The sequence below is a fragment of the Cyprinodon variegatus genome, unplaced genomic scaffold (assembly GCF_000732505.1).
Source record: "Cyprinodon variegatus isolate N-32 unplaced genomic scaffold, C_variegatus-1.0 Scaffold296, whole genome shotgun sequence".
Lineage (NCBI taxonomy): Eukaryota > Metazoa > Chordata > Actinopteri > Cyprinodontiformes > Cyprinodontidae > Cyprinodon > Cyprinodon variegatus.
This window is the reverse complement of record NW_015150749.1, coordinates 281524-296818: the sequence shown is the minus strand read 5'-3', so window position 1 is coordinate 296818 and position 15295 is coordinate 281524. Positions and strand designations below refer to the sequence as shown.

General features: G+C 39.1%; 1 protein-coding gene across 2 annotated transcripts in view; it reads right to left on the bottom strand.

The window, feature by feature from the left end:
- The window catches only part of stox2 (storkhead box 2), a 33445-nt gene that overhangs the window by 12891 nt on the left and 5259 nt on the right, over positions 1-15295 (bottom strand). The window contains exons 1-2 of one of the 2 annotated variants that reach the window (XM_015383875.1): positions 5869-6136; positions 4467-4619 (exon numbers count right to left, since the gene is read on the bottom strand). In XM_015383875.1, coding sequence (XP_015239361.1) covers positions 4467-4619; positions 5869-6043 — 328 coding nt within the window. In that variant the 5' untranslated portion in view covers positions 6044-6136. Of the gene's footprint in view, positions 1-4466; positions 4620-5868; positions 6137-15295 lie in introns of those variants that run through there. The other variant, XM_015383874.1, reaches the window with a different exon arrangement.

Genomic DNA, 15295 nt, shown 5'->3' with positions numbered 1-15295 from the left:
TGTAAGCTTCAGGTTCAAAGCAACTGACTAAATCCAAGGCAGATGTGAGTCTACACCTCAAACATGTGCACTTGTGCAAATCCTTTTGTCTGTGAAGGTTCTCAGTCATCCAGGTCATGGTTAAACGGAACTTTTCAAGCACACCCTTTTGATCTTCTTACAGTCCCTTAGGATAGGGCAATATGGCAGATTTTAACTTTGCCATATTTTTCAACTTTCATCTACAAAGCTCTCTCAAAACCTGCCAGTTTGGAGAATCTTCTGTGCAAGGCCCTCATCTAGAAGATTTTGTAGTAGGTTTCAGGTTTAGGATCTTTCTGGGTCACTCAAAAAGCTTAATAGTCTTATGATGGTGCCATTTGTTTGTTGATATGACTGTATGCGTTGGGCTGTGGTGATGCTAAAAAGTTAAGTTCCTCTACTTTTTTAGCTTATAAAGACGTTGCATTTGCATTGTATTTGCATGGAGTGGTATCTAGAATTCCATAATTTTGTTACACATTGATTAAGGCTGAAGTTACATTTCAAAGCCATGATGCTGCTACTGCTGTCCTGCACAAAGAGTATGGTGTGCGTTTTATCATGATGGTATCTATATCGAAAAATTCAACCTCAGTTTAATCAGACTTTATTATATTTTTTAACATGGCTGTAGGAGACTTACTTTTTCTATCATGACAAAAAGTCTCTTGCCACACAAGCACATAGGCTGGATGTATGAGGAATATAGGAAATCTTTGTAATGTGTACTACATACTTTCCATAACTTCCTTCAGATCAAATATTATTGGTGTAGTCCTCTTGGCAACCTTACTGACTAGTTTTATTCTTTTCATAAGTAAAAAAAATCCAGTTAGTTAAAAATGTAACCTCTGCATCCTATTTTCTCTGCCTGGTCACGATTTCACTTTTTTCAATTGTATATATAACACCTTTAAAACAGTTTCTTTGCTTCACTGATATGTTTTGAAAATTAAGATTCCACTAATGCTTTGGAATTCTTCTTGGACCATGCATTGTTCTCTCAGCCAAAAACTATTAGTAATTTGATTGCTTTTATGTATTTATTTTTCTTTTTTTTTCACAGGAAATTGCACACTCTCATTCTCAAGAGGAAAAGTACACTTTAAAATGCTTATAATATAATCCAGAACCTATTATTTATGTTGCTTAGAGAGTCAATGTGATATTGAAATACAAAAGTTTCTGAATAATAATTAATATAATAAATGTTTAAGAAATAGTGATTGAGCCATTTTTTTTTTTATGTAATTAAGTCCCTTAACCTGATAAAGCAAAAAGTCAAAACAAGCATACACTCACAAATCTTTATTTATTGTTGCATTTTTGTGAATGTCTTCAGGTCATTGAGGTAGACTTAAGATCGGACTAATGTTACCCAAATCATCTTTCTTATTGGAAAAGAGCTATCTATACAAACCTGGCTCTATGTGTTAATTGTCCCTAAACATAATAAGTAGTTATGACTTCATGTTGCATGTACTATTCAATGGCTGTAATAACTGTCTTTCACATTCCTGTGGGAGAACTTTGGCTTATTTTTAATTGCAGAAGGATTTCAATATACACATAGAGTAAGCTTTTCAAGAATGAACAGTATATTTAAAGCTATGCTCAATCCGATCTAAGTCTGGACTTTGATTATGCCAGTCCAAAACAACCATTTTATTTATTTTTAGAATCTTTGTCCTTCTGTATTATCACACAGCGTTGAGCTTTAGATCACATATCAATGCTGTTATCTTTCCTAATGTATCAAAGAAATAGATTATATAAAAAAGAAAATCAGTGGATCTAAAACAAAAAAGTTATTGTTTTAAGTCCTAGAAAAATTGCTTTATCTTTTTAGATGCATGATGCTGCTTTTTGAGACCTTGTAACCTACTTCATGTGGTGAGAGAAGTTCTGCTCAAAGGATTTCTGGAATACACTGGTCTGTCATTTGTGCTATTTTAGATGTCCATTTCTAGATTCAGCCTTTGTCCATCTTTTATTGAAGGAGGGTGCCCTCACCCACCAATGAGACCACCAGTCCCCACTATAAAGATCTTAGCATGAATCGACTTATTCATAGTTATTGTCATTAAAGTCACTAGCCTCCGTTAGTAATGCCAGATCACATCGTGAGCTATTTCTGTCTCTACGTTGTTGCTGATCTACTTCAGCTTTCTTTAATTAAACGTCAAACTTGACAAACGCTGGACAAAAATAACATTACATAATAATGCATTATACTCTGTGGCAGACTTACACTAATTCACATGTGCACCCATGTAGGGTTAAGGTTGGGTATGTTTGACGTACATACAATCAGCACAGAGAATGAGCCGCCCTTCTTGTCTGCAGCTTTTATACTCTGTGCAGCTTTTCCCCCATTCTGGCCGGCTCCAGGGGGCATGCACAGCATAAAAAGCAAGCTGACTACACCATACTACATGAGGCAGTAAACAACACAGCAGTTTAATGCTTTTTCAAAGCCTCTTTATACTCTTGAAAAGCGACAGTCATTTCTTTGCAAGATTTTATTCACAATTTGCTGATAGTGGTGGTTTTTATGGGTTGAATCCCATGATGTCTCCTTATGTCAACATTTGTGAATCCTCGCTGGTTGGAGCTGTTGCTTGTTCACTAGTGTTTTTCTACGTGGATCTGTCTGTGTAGTTACATGATTCCATAGGTGTGCAATGCCAAAATTTTGTCCGTATGGACACTTTCTTTCAATTAGTTTAAAGACTGATGTTAAAGTAAAAACCTGTGTTTTTTAATTCTCTTATCACACTTAAATGCATAAATATGTCTGCATAGCCTTATTGTATCTATTATATGTATGGCTAAGAGCTAAAACAGCTAAATGCTAAATCAGTCAATGTGTTTGTCACTATCAAGCCTGTTACATACTCTTCGAGAACAAAAATAGTTTCTTGTTCTTGTAGTAGCAAGAACAAGCATGTTTTGCCTTAAAGTGTTCAAACTTCATGATGAGCTCAGCTGCAGAACTCAAGAAAAGTCCATAAACTGAGGCTATTCAGTGGGAGAGGAGGCATTTTTGAGACTGAAGAAGAAAGAGAAGTTTTAGAAGATCTATCATTTTTTTATATATATCTTTTCATTGCCTTGACCATCTGATTCTCTAAAGTATTACTTTTATAATATATATGTAAATGTAACATGTAGTTGTTACAGCACCCAAACAACGATGTAACAATGCCCATCTAAATCCTGGCCAATGTGAAATTGTTTCTTCTCAGACAAAAAAGTTCTGCCTAGACAATGGCTGTTTATTAGTATGCCTACTTGTGCTTTTTCATGTGCTTGTGACACGTCATCACCCTAAGTCCCAGCACTATTTCAACTGACAAGAATATTAGACCGAGAATGGACAAATTCCTGGATGTTGTTCTGGGTCTGCCCTCTTTACCGAGCATGGAATTGAGGAGACTTGTGCGTTTTTCAGAATGACAGCTGTCCCAGGATGCACCACGGCAGCAGCAGCTTCCAGCTCAGAGTAGTGTTGTAGTCAAGACCACACCAACCATCACCCAGGAGTACCGAGACAAAGCCAAGACCTTTAGAGGCCAAGACCAAGACAAGACCCAGTCTTTTAAAGGCCGAGACCGTGACAAAGACCATATGAGGTCTTGGTCTCTGCCTCTAAAAGCTTTTGCCTTAGTGTGTTGCTGACTACAAAACTAGCTCACAGTTAAAAGTTCATTTTTTTGTTGCTGTTGTTCTACAAAAGTATGTTTTAAGATTGTTTAATCCCATTTAGTGATTTTGAGTGTAAAAAGTTTGGATGATGAGAGGACCGTGGAAACCAGCGGACCTCTAAGGCTAACTGCAGCCAGAGCCTATCGTAGCCTGTCAGCAGCAGCCGTCTCTCAGCATAGTCGTATATGAATTACCAGTGGCTTTGATGGCGGGTTTTTAACATTGATTTGATTTGTGTTTATCTGTTTGCGTTGATCATTATCCCAAAACTGAATAAAAAAAGTTTTAATTTATTATTATCTAGAGACTATTAATAAAAGGAGGTGAAATACAGGTCCAGAGAAGCCGAGCCTCACGAATGTTTCTATTCCAATAGACACAGATTTGTTCTGCATCCACACCTGTTCTCCAGGCAAGTGTTCATGAAACAATAACAGAGAAGATAGCTTGGCTGTTTCTGATAATCAGGTGGTGTCCTGACTCAGTAGTTGTGTACAGAATTTCCTATTTTGTTCAAAACTGTATTTAAGAACTTACTATTACTTATAAACAAACAAAATCTATTGTTGAACAACACATTTAACTGTGGCAAAAAACTAACAAGCAAAAGAAATATATAAGAAGGATTTTTTTTTTTTTACTACACTGTATAATTTCAGTAAATATACTAGTATATTTGTACTTATATTTACAAAGGCAGCATACTATGTACTTAAAGATTTTACTAGGATTTGTACCTGGAAAACTGGCAGTAAGGTGCTCCATCAGTGCTTCCTGGTTGACAGGCTTGTGGGCAGAGTTCATAGCAGAGATGGCCAAGCACAATATTTCCCCCAGCGGTATGAACTGTGACTGACTGATAGGTGACATACTGATCGGAGACACATCACCTGCAGAAAGAGGAGGAGGGGGTGGAGGCAAAACAGTTAGATCATGAATGAACAGTGGGCGCAGCGTGTGAAGCTATGATGTAATGGTCAAACAGCAGCAGTGTGCACGCTGCCTCAAACGGCTCCTCCCCTCGCCTCATGCTCCCTTAGCCTCTCTCTGCTGCTGTTTCATCTGGATTAGCAAAAAGAGGAATCTGTTTCAGTAGCACGAAACCCATTGCTAACCCTGCATCTGCGTTAGAAAACCAGCTAAAGCAATCCTCAAAGATCAACCTATTTTAAGTGCTGCTTCCAGCAGAAACTCTAGGCCCGCCATAAGCTTTGCTGTCAGACGTAGTGAATGATGAGATCATCCTATAGCCAGAAAGCCAGGCTTCGAGCTTTTCCGAGAACGGACATCTGTCCAGCTGGAAGGTTGTAAAGTAACACGCTGAATGCTCTGCTGCAGCATCTGTGATGTAGTGACCCTGTCCCCTGACCTACATCTGCGAAATATGAGATGATGAAGAATCCCTGTGATCAAAAGCTCCAAGTCTATATCAATTTCAACATAAATCCCCCTCATCTTTACACCAAAACAACAAAAATCGGCATCACTCATTTCTAATTTGCTTCTTTAACTTTGTCTCCTCAGCACGCTCAGCCAAAAAGGTCAGTTTAGAAGCACAATGACGTTATCTCTACTTAGTATCCAAAGACCTATAAGCTGATGTGGCTGTTAAGGGCTTTACTTGGTTTATATTAAAAACAAGCACAAAGGGTGGCTTTTGTGAATCTGCACTAATGCATGTTATTGGTTTTTAATACTGTTTACTGAACTAGCACAAAGAGACAGAAATACACACAATAAAAAGGACATTTTGCACAGTGAGGATGCTTCTTCATAACAGAGAGGCCAAAACAAAGAGTAAAGGTAAAGATCCGCTCAACAAATATCATTCAGACATTCAAATAGCAAAAGCTAGACCTACTTTACTTTTTATTGAAATCTTAAAATATAGGTAAGATAGTACTAAGATTGTAAAACGTATGAAGAGTAAGGAAACTAAACATATTTGAAGCTGCTGTAAAGGTGTCTAATGCCAATTTTCTTGTGATCTCAAGAAGAATCTTTCCAACACTTCTTAGAGTATATTCTACTATATGCACTGATGCAATGCACGCATCCCACATCAGTTTTTCTAAATTCTTAGCTGTCTCTCGTAGAGAAGGTGGAGCTACTGGCTGAAAGGGGGAGTGTCGGACTTACCTGGCGCACGATAACTTGGTGGGGACGGAGAGAAATGCGGAGGAGGAGGAGGAAGATGCTGCTTCTGCACACGGATGTCTTTCTCACTACGAGAGAGATTGTGATCCAGCGGGCGTTCAGGAAGCTCCGAACTGGGCCAAGCCCGCCGCAAATTGGCGCTGCGGTTCTTCTTCATCTTGACCCCCCCTTTTTTTTTAAAACCAGCGGCCTTCACTCCCCGAGGATCTCTGGGATAAGGAAGCTTGGGGCAAAAGGGTGATGGGGGTAAGGGCGGTGGGAAATGGTGTAACAGGGGGGGGGTAAGGGGGGAAGGGGAGGGGGGAGGTGGGGAAGGGGGAGGTCGACCAACCTCAGGCTCAGTGCCTCCCCCGCATCAGTGAGAACGTCCCGCTAGAGCAATCACACACCAGACATGGCAGGAACCAGTGTGCGCCTTTACGCACATTCACGCATCTCATTTACGCACACAAGCAATCTGCAAATGACCGCGTCGGCACTTGGGGCTGTTGTCATCGGCTGATCCAGAGCGACGGCGGCAGAGGGGCAGGTGATTGCGCGAGGCATCACCCTTTCATCGACATCAGTCCCAGCCACCATTTGTAGCATCCCCATTTGCATGCGTAGGGAGGCACATTACGTAGCCACTCTGATGTGGGCGGAGGGAGCAGGAGAGATGTGGAGGGGTGGGGGGGCAGGGGTAGAGATGAGGGAAATGGGGCATTGGAAGCAAGGAGGACGGTGAGAAAAGATTTCAGTAGAGCTTTTTGGGGATCTGCTTGTTCCCTTTCAGTAGAAAGTAACAGGGAGGGGGAGGATCCGGAGGAGATTGATGGTTGGTCACAGATGCAAAGCTTTAAGAGGCCCAGTCTTTGACAATAGCTCAATTCACCACAGGAGTGCTCGGCCGATCCCCCCGTAAAACAAAAGAGCTGGCTTAAAAAACAGCCAGAAAGAAAAGCTCCATTCACCCCAAGGGGCAGTGAAACCTCAATAGTAAGCCCAGTGCCGGAGACATCATGTTCACCTCCATCTTTATCCCATCAGCCACAAGACCCCATCGTCCTTTCGACAACAGAACACCAGCAGAGGGTGGAGAGAGAAAAAAAAATGGTGAGCATAGAAATTAAATAATTAAATTCAGGAACAGATATCCACAGTTTCCCGCAATCCAATGTTAGAAGCTCCCGATCCGATCGCCGTAGCATCCATTCATTAACAAGGGAGGGGGCGGAGGGGTGGAGGGGGGTGGGGGATGCAAACTCCAGTCAACGACAAATCTCTTTCAACGCTAATGCTGCAGCTGCTCCCAGCACCTCCAGGAAGGGTGTGTGAGTATGTGCGTGTATGTGTGTATGCATGTGTGTGTGACAGAGGGAGAGAGAAAGAGGATGGAAGGGAGAGAGAGAGAGAGAGAGAGAGAGAGTACGTATGTGCGCATCCGCCTGCTGCGCGCGATTCTGCGTGAGCATGCATGCGTCTGTGTCTGGGTGATTGAGGCTGAGAGGAAGGGAGGAGAGGATGCAAGGGAAAAGGAATGAGGACATGGGTTAGATGCAGAGAGGAGAGTAAAAATTAACAGATCAAACACAGAATAATATCCACCACTCATGTTAAGTCCAGGAGAAAAATAGAAAGAGATATTTGCCTATAATTCTGCTGCCCCCCCACCTACACTCCCCTTCTCTGCATCATGGGCTGTCCTCTTTAGGGATGAGGGCCTCCTACACCACCTTTCCTCCTCTTTTCCTGCTTCACCTGACTGTATGACAACATTTACAGGTGACAAAAACCACTCAGACAGCAAATTTGACTTCATGGGTTAAAGTGCTTCACACCTGGAACTGAAACTTTTTTGAACTTCAAGTAAACAAACAAACAAAAAAAGCAAATAAAGCTTCTAACGCACTCCTGCTGACTCACAAGTGGTGGAGTGTGAATGGACAGTTAGAGGGACAGAATAAGGAGCAAAGTGAGAGGGCAGGACAGGGCAATGTGGTGAGGTGGGGGTGGGAGAGTGAGGCAGGACAGTGTCACAACCAATCTGCTCCAGTTCAGTGATACCAAAAAGAAAGAGAGGGACAGGAGGAGGAGGGAGAGCAACGCCATGCCAGCCATTTTATTTCTCAGTTGTGCTGCAACAGCCTTTGTTGCTATGACAACGCAAGCCGATGAGCTCATAGCTGTAGCTTTTGAGTGTTGTTCCCTTAAAGAGCCAGTTACCCAAAATAGAAAGCCGACTGAGCACATAGACAAGGACAGGAAACACTGTGATCCTTTTACACAAGACTATTCAGCAGAGCGATATATATTATATAACACAACCCAATGTGAAATATACGGATTTCAATTAAATTATAATTCTGTTTTAAACTTTAAATCATTATGATAATTTGGCTCAAAAGGTGACTTTAAATTTAAATCTGTTTTCATTGACTCGTTTTAGAGGATTATGACAGCTGATGTCAAATTTGATTTCTCTCACATTTAGAATATTACTTAGAAAATAGTATAAAGAATTAAACTTTTAAATAAAGTCTTCTAACTCAAAATATATCCATATCTTGTAAAGTGCATGCATTAGATTCTTGGATGGGGATCCTTTTGACTGAATTCTGCTTTGGCAATGCTGAAGTGATAGGACAGCCAGGTTGTGTTGTTATCATATGCATTTAATTTTCTAAATGACTTCCTCACATAAGTACACCTTTCACTAATCTTAATCTGATCTTGTCTTATCTTATGTCATATAATACGGTCATACTAAATATTATAGAATATGCATTATGTGAGACTTGCTTGTCAGATTAAAAGTACCTTTTATTAAGCCCACATTGCTGTATTAAAAGGATTTGTTCTTGATCTAATGTAATATTTTAATTTGAAATGTTCTAAGGCATGTAATAATTTAAATGTGAGCCATGTAATAATTTTAACTTAATACAAAAAATGCTTAAAAACATCAGTCTGTGTGGAATTAATATATGTAATGTTTTGCATTTAGTGAATTTGGTTCCCTGTCTTTGAAGCCCTGTGTTGGGGTTGTGTTTTCCCTCAACAGCAGAATGTAATTGCTCAGAAAGCAGGACCCAGAATTCAGCCAAGACAGTGGAATACTTAAAAAGCGTTTATTAAAAAAACAATGTAACGGATCTGCAGTGGCGGCGGCTGCAACGGCTAAGGCATCTGAGGCAGGAATGTCTGGTTTGACAGTTCAGTCCGTGCCCATAGAACGGGGATTATTACAGCCCGTCTGCTGACAAGACGCAGCGGACGCTGCCAGAGGGTTCAAGATCCGGAAGACTAGAAGGCTGTAGACCTGACAGGAGATCAGATCCGAGCTGACGTAGGAAGGCAGAATAACCCACAGGACGAAGTTAAGAGGATATCCAGGTTCAGTCCACAGAAGAATCCAACAGGAGTCCAAAGACAGGCCAGGCAAACAGATCAAACAGGGGCAGGAAGGCACAAAAGACCAAATGCAGAAATGGATCAGAGCAGAACACAATAGAATGCTAGAGAACCCTTGACACCAAAGGCTCAGGAGTAATCTGGCATTGATGGCTGAGACCAAGCAGTTTAAATACAAGCAGGTGGATCAGATAAGCAGTGATGAGGAACAGGGGAGAGCTAGACAGGTGAATGAAATGAGCAATGAAGCCAGCCAACAGCGCCACAATCATGACAGAATTTCCACAGGAAGAATAGACACTTCTTCAAAATTGTTCCTTGAAAGTTACTTTTGGCAAATACCTCCTTTTTCCTATTTGCTTCTGGAATAAATCATATTAAAATAGATCTATGAAATTCATAAATAATTAGTATCTTTGTTTATTGTTTATGTTATTCCATTAGTTTTTATAATGAAACAAACTCAATGAACGAAGAAGTTACCGATCTCATTGTTTACTTTTCAACAAGAATAAAACATCACTACTTTCTAGTCTAGCTGATTGGAATTGAAGTGATTAATGCAGGTAACATATTCTTTAGGATACCTACCTTAACACAACATCTGTCTTTCTACATTGCTTCTTAGTCCCACTTCAACACTCAGATAAGCAATCCACTACAGTTACAATCCCGTAAGTAACATATAACAGTAGTCTAGTACCTGCAGTCAGGCATGGGATATGTGTAAATGTGTTTCTCCAAGAATAAATATTTCTTGTGAGATTATAGCATGGCGAAAAGAATATTCACAATCAATCAAATTCAGAGATTTGTTATTGATATACTAATTAAAAATAGCCCCTGGGTACTCACTCCCTGGGTGTTGTATACAGGGGGGTAACAAGGCACGATCAGCCTCTCGTGACCACCTCCCGATCGGGAGAAAATCCGGGAGAAAATCGAACATGTTTAAGATTGAATCGGCCGTTGTAAGGTGTTCATGGACAAATCCTGCTGCAGAAGCAGAGTCACGAGCGTCTATGAGCTGATTTACCAGAAATATGAGCATTGCACATGTGCAAACAAGAGTTCTTCTTCTTCCAGACTGTCGAGTCCGACCAGCGCCATCTCTCAGCCCTCAGTCCGACATGCGGTTTTTTGACCTGCAGTGTAAGCAGGTAGATTGCATGAGTGTAAGAACATGCATCGTAAGCTGTGAACTTTTAAACCTTGCTGTTTCTTCATACAGTTTGAGCTGTAGCTGCCTGCAATGACTGAAAATATTGCACATTGTATGCCTGGCTAAACAGAAAAGCTTTCTAAAATGGTATCAGATTCAAAGGGTGGGTATGAACGGCATCATACCCAGGTGTTCTTCCCAGTAGCTAGTGAGCACAAACTGGGTTACAGTCATTCCACTGATGGCAAGAAACCATGGCTGTTTCTCAATTTACAAGAATGCAAGTATGGACTCGTGTCCACACCAAGTATGTTCTTGAGAAAAACACAGGAAAGTACAGACTTGGGGAAAATGGTAAATATGGGTCAATTTAAACAGAAGCGTACTCGTGATGTCACCACATGCTCGGCTCGTCTGGAGCTGCATTTCACTTCCTTCTCTCTAGATAATAATACATGCTTATTTCTTTCATTTAGTTGGGAAAAATTTAACACAGTTAGATAAATATAAATAGATCTCTATTTTTTTAAAACAAAGCGGCGTGTGTACGAAGTCATTCGCGCGCGCTGGCTACTAGTCATTCATCCTGTCCGCTGAACTGCTGCTAGTTTTACTCACATGCCTGGAAGATGTTTAGTGCTACTACCACAGATGATCTTGGTCTCAACGTCATACATGACGTCATACACACTCCGCTTTGTTTTTAAAAAATATAAAAAATATAACCGTGGATGTCTGGGAGACAGTGATTCGCCTACATGTTATGAATGCTGGCGTACCAAAAAGAATAAATTATGAACAGTTTAGTTTGTGCCTTCAACTCGTTGCCCATAGGAAGATGTTACTTGGATATAACCTAACGGAATATCTTCAGAACAGCTCCAAATGACACAAAACTCATATGGGTGAGTAGAAAATGATGTAACAACGTAAAATCAAGGGTCCAATGTAAAAAAAAACAGTGTTCCCCTTTAAGTAACAAATGTGTGTATTTTTGACAGCACTGGATGATGATGATGATTGTATTGTATTCCTGCACCGCTGCTGAATTTCCACTCCTCCCCACCCGACTCGAACATGTGCCGTAAAGTAGTCTACACATTTGTAATCATTCTGTATGTCAGGGTTATTCCGAGTGTGGCAGTAACCGTTCTTAGTGCCGGTGTAAGTGATACAGAACCTTGCTGGCCATCACAGAGGTGCAATTGAACTAATTGTTAATCGACTTATTATTACAAAAGTTATGAAAATATTTTAGGAAGGTTGAAAAATGACTTTAATCAAAGTCAAAGTGTATACTACTTTGTATATAATAGTATATACCAAGGGTGTTCAATTTTTTCCAGGCCAAGGACCCCCAAACTGATGGCGAGATGGAGCGGGGACCCTCTAATTATATATATTATATGAAACTGTGTTATATCAACCTGGTCCTATAGTCACTCTATTACAGATGGAGTAATGTAACAAAAGTAATTTCTCCCTGGGATTAATGCAGTACCTCCATGGACCCGCTAGGGGTCATGGACCCCCTGTTGAAGACCTCCGCTCTAAAGGATAGTATCAAAGCTTGCTGTGTCCACATCATCATGCTGCTGTTTTGAAAATTTAAATAAAGTCTAAATATTTGAAGCGTGAAGTTTGACATGACATTCAAAAATAATATGGCGACCACCACAGTACACACCAAAGCTCCCCAATGTTATAATATTTTATCATTGATGATGTCACAAATGATAGGGTTACTAATGGGCCTGTAAAGCTTTCCAATGGGATAATAAACTGTTTTAACTTTTATCTTTTCATCTTAATCTTTACTGGTTACAAAAGTTTTGAAATCGGATTCTCACCAAAAGCAAATGTTACCGATAGTCTGCCCTTCAATGCCAGACAGATTTTTATGTTTGATAGCAAAAGTAACACATGTATGGCATATCTGAGATATATAGCAACAACTTCTGCTGCGTCAAAACATTTCCTCCTATTCTCTATGGAGACCCTCCCTTTCCTTTAAATAAAGAGCTGTGCTATAGCAGGGAAGTAGATTGGGGAGAGTTTTCCTGAACAAATGCTTTGCTTTTCCTTCCTCAAGAGCATAAACTCCTCCCCACCCGTTCTTTAGTCTCTGCTAATCCGATTGAACGGTCGGTTAAAAAATATTTCTTGTTTCCACACAACTGAAAGCCTAAGACTTTCATCTGGACATGTTAATCCAGCAGCAGTTTGAATCACGCCATAATAACACATTCTCAGACAGTTCACTGGAAGAAATATTTTGACTCATCTAATAATATTCAATATTCATAAATAGAAAATGTGCAAACAGTGCTTCTGCAGAGAGAAATTCGTACAATGGAATTTGTTGACTGACAACTAGTTTGGATTCAGAGCTAACTAGTCCAGCACAAGAGCACTAATGCAGCTAGATGAGGATGTAACTAATGTAAAGGTCTATATGGAGTAAAGGAATATTGACTTTAATAGGCCTTAGAGAGATGAGATCATAAGAGTAACATGTTAATTCCTTAAGATTTAACCTAAAAGACAGACATCAATATCTTTAATTTAACATTGAAGACTTAGATTTTCTTAAGATTATTTCTGGTGAACTAAAACTTCTAGACTATATCATATCATATTATATTATATTATAACTTAGGTGGGGAGTGGCAGCTTAGTTGTTAGTGCATAGGGTTTGGAAACCTGTGGTTGTGAGTTTGAAACCCACTCCCACAGACTGCCACTCTGGGTCTCTGAGCAAGACTCTTAACCCCACATTGCTCCCAGGGTGCCACACAATGGCAGTCCACTGCTTCCCAAGGGGATGGGTAAAATGCAGAGAGTTAATTTCTACATTGTGAGATCAATAAAGTTCAATTTTTTTATTATATAATAATATAGCTTTCCAATTGTAAAATAGGTTAAGACCTGGACTGTTATGAAGGGGACCTGGGTATAACTCCTGATTGCATTGGAACGGACACCAATCATAAAAACTTTGCCAAATTTGCGAGCACATTGTAATGACTTGCTGCGGCAAACCCTGACTATTCGAGCAACCAAAAAGACACAAACAATATTAAATAAGTTTAAAATTCACTGCAAACAATCCCCATTTATTTTTATATTCACAGAAATGTTAGAAATGCAGTACATTTCAAAGTGAAATGATTTTAAAAGCCACATTTTTCATGTTTAAACATTGGCTAAATTAGGTATGTCAAGGTGAATGGTTTTAAGATTAAACTTTGTATATAAAAAAAACTTCTGCCATCCAGAAAATTATGTAGGAGACACAGGGAAAACAACAAACCACGCAAATGTAAAGTCTTCAATTAAATTAAAATTCAACAATATTTTATCAAGCGCAAAGGGAAATCTAAAATAGCAGAAACTAATGGGCAGTTTTATTATTTATTTATTTATTTAAATTTTCTTCCTGCGATTAATTGATAATTGCTTATTTCGACACACCTAGTGTCACACATTTAAAAGTAAGGCTTGATCATCATAGTGATGCGTAAAGTATTTAACTAATATATATTTAACCCTTACCTGAACCCTAATCGTGATGCTTTTTGGAATATGCCTGGTTAAAGAAGTAAGTGCTTTAATTTAAGTTAAAGTAATTGTAAAAAGCAGGTGTAACTATTCAGGTTTATTCATAAAATATGTTTGAAAGCAACCAGTTTTTACCTAAGTTCTGAAAAAAGTAAAATTAATAAAAATAAAACTTATAAATACAACATCATCAGAGGAGAACAGAGCAATACAATACTAGCAAAAATTTTACATGATCATTTCCATTTAGAAGTGTTGAGAGAAATTTGTTTGTAAGCAGGCAAACCTATTAAGTGAATCTGTATATTTGGGTAGTATTAGGTCATTTCAGAAAAGGATGAAGGTTAAACTGTAACTGGACTCTGAATTCCCATTGCCTCTCTATCAAAGTCGTGACAGATAAAGCTAGCCGGCTTAAACAGTGCCGTCTGCAACATTTTTCAATGGCTGATGCTCAGTAATTCTTGGTGCTGACCCCAGTTCAATTTCCAAATTGCAAAAAAAAAATGTGACATAAGTTCTGAAAATATATTTCATGTCAAAATGTATGTCTAATTTTTACCAGCACATACATTTGGTAATTTTAGGCATTATTATGTCTGGTGAGTCATTAGCTATAAGACAAACATTCCACAGCTTATCAGCGTCTGCCTCAGTGGTAACGGCAAAACTGATGTTCATAGATACTCTGACAGAAACCCAAGCCAGCAGCAGCCAAATTACAATCTGTCTGAGCAACAATAAAAAAGGTATCTGATGGGAAATCCTAATATCATGTTTACAGAACGTCATTTCAACAGAGCCCAAAACAATGTTAACAAATGAGCTAGACAATAATATCAAACTGTAAAAACGTAAAGAAGACAAAGAATGTTGAATGAGAAGGTCCTCTGTAGAGGTAAGAGCAGTTAAGTTTTACCACTATAGAATTGTTCGTTCTGGTATTTATGGACCTTATTTTTTGTAAAATTCACAACCCTGTTTAAACAAGAGGGGACAAACCCCTGGGAACAATCTGTTCCTATAAAGTTGGTAGGAGGAAATTGTCCAAAACCTCTGAGTATGCTGAGAAATTTAGAGTTCCTTTCAGTAGAACTTAGGGTCTAAACCCAAAACCTAAAAAATATCTCTATGCCATAATCCTCTGGTGGATAAGGAAATTAAGTCACCACCGACAGCTTTACTTTCACCAATCTTCAATATAAAAATCCAAACATTTTTTAAAGCATGAATAAATATATATATATATATATAGATGTATATATATATATATATATATATATATATATATATATA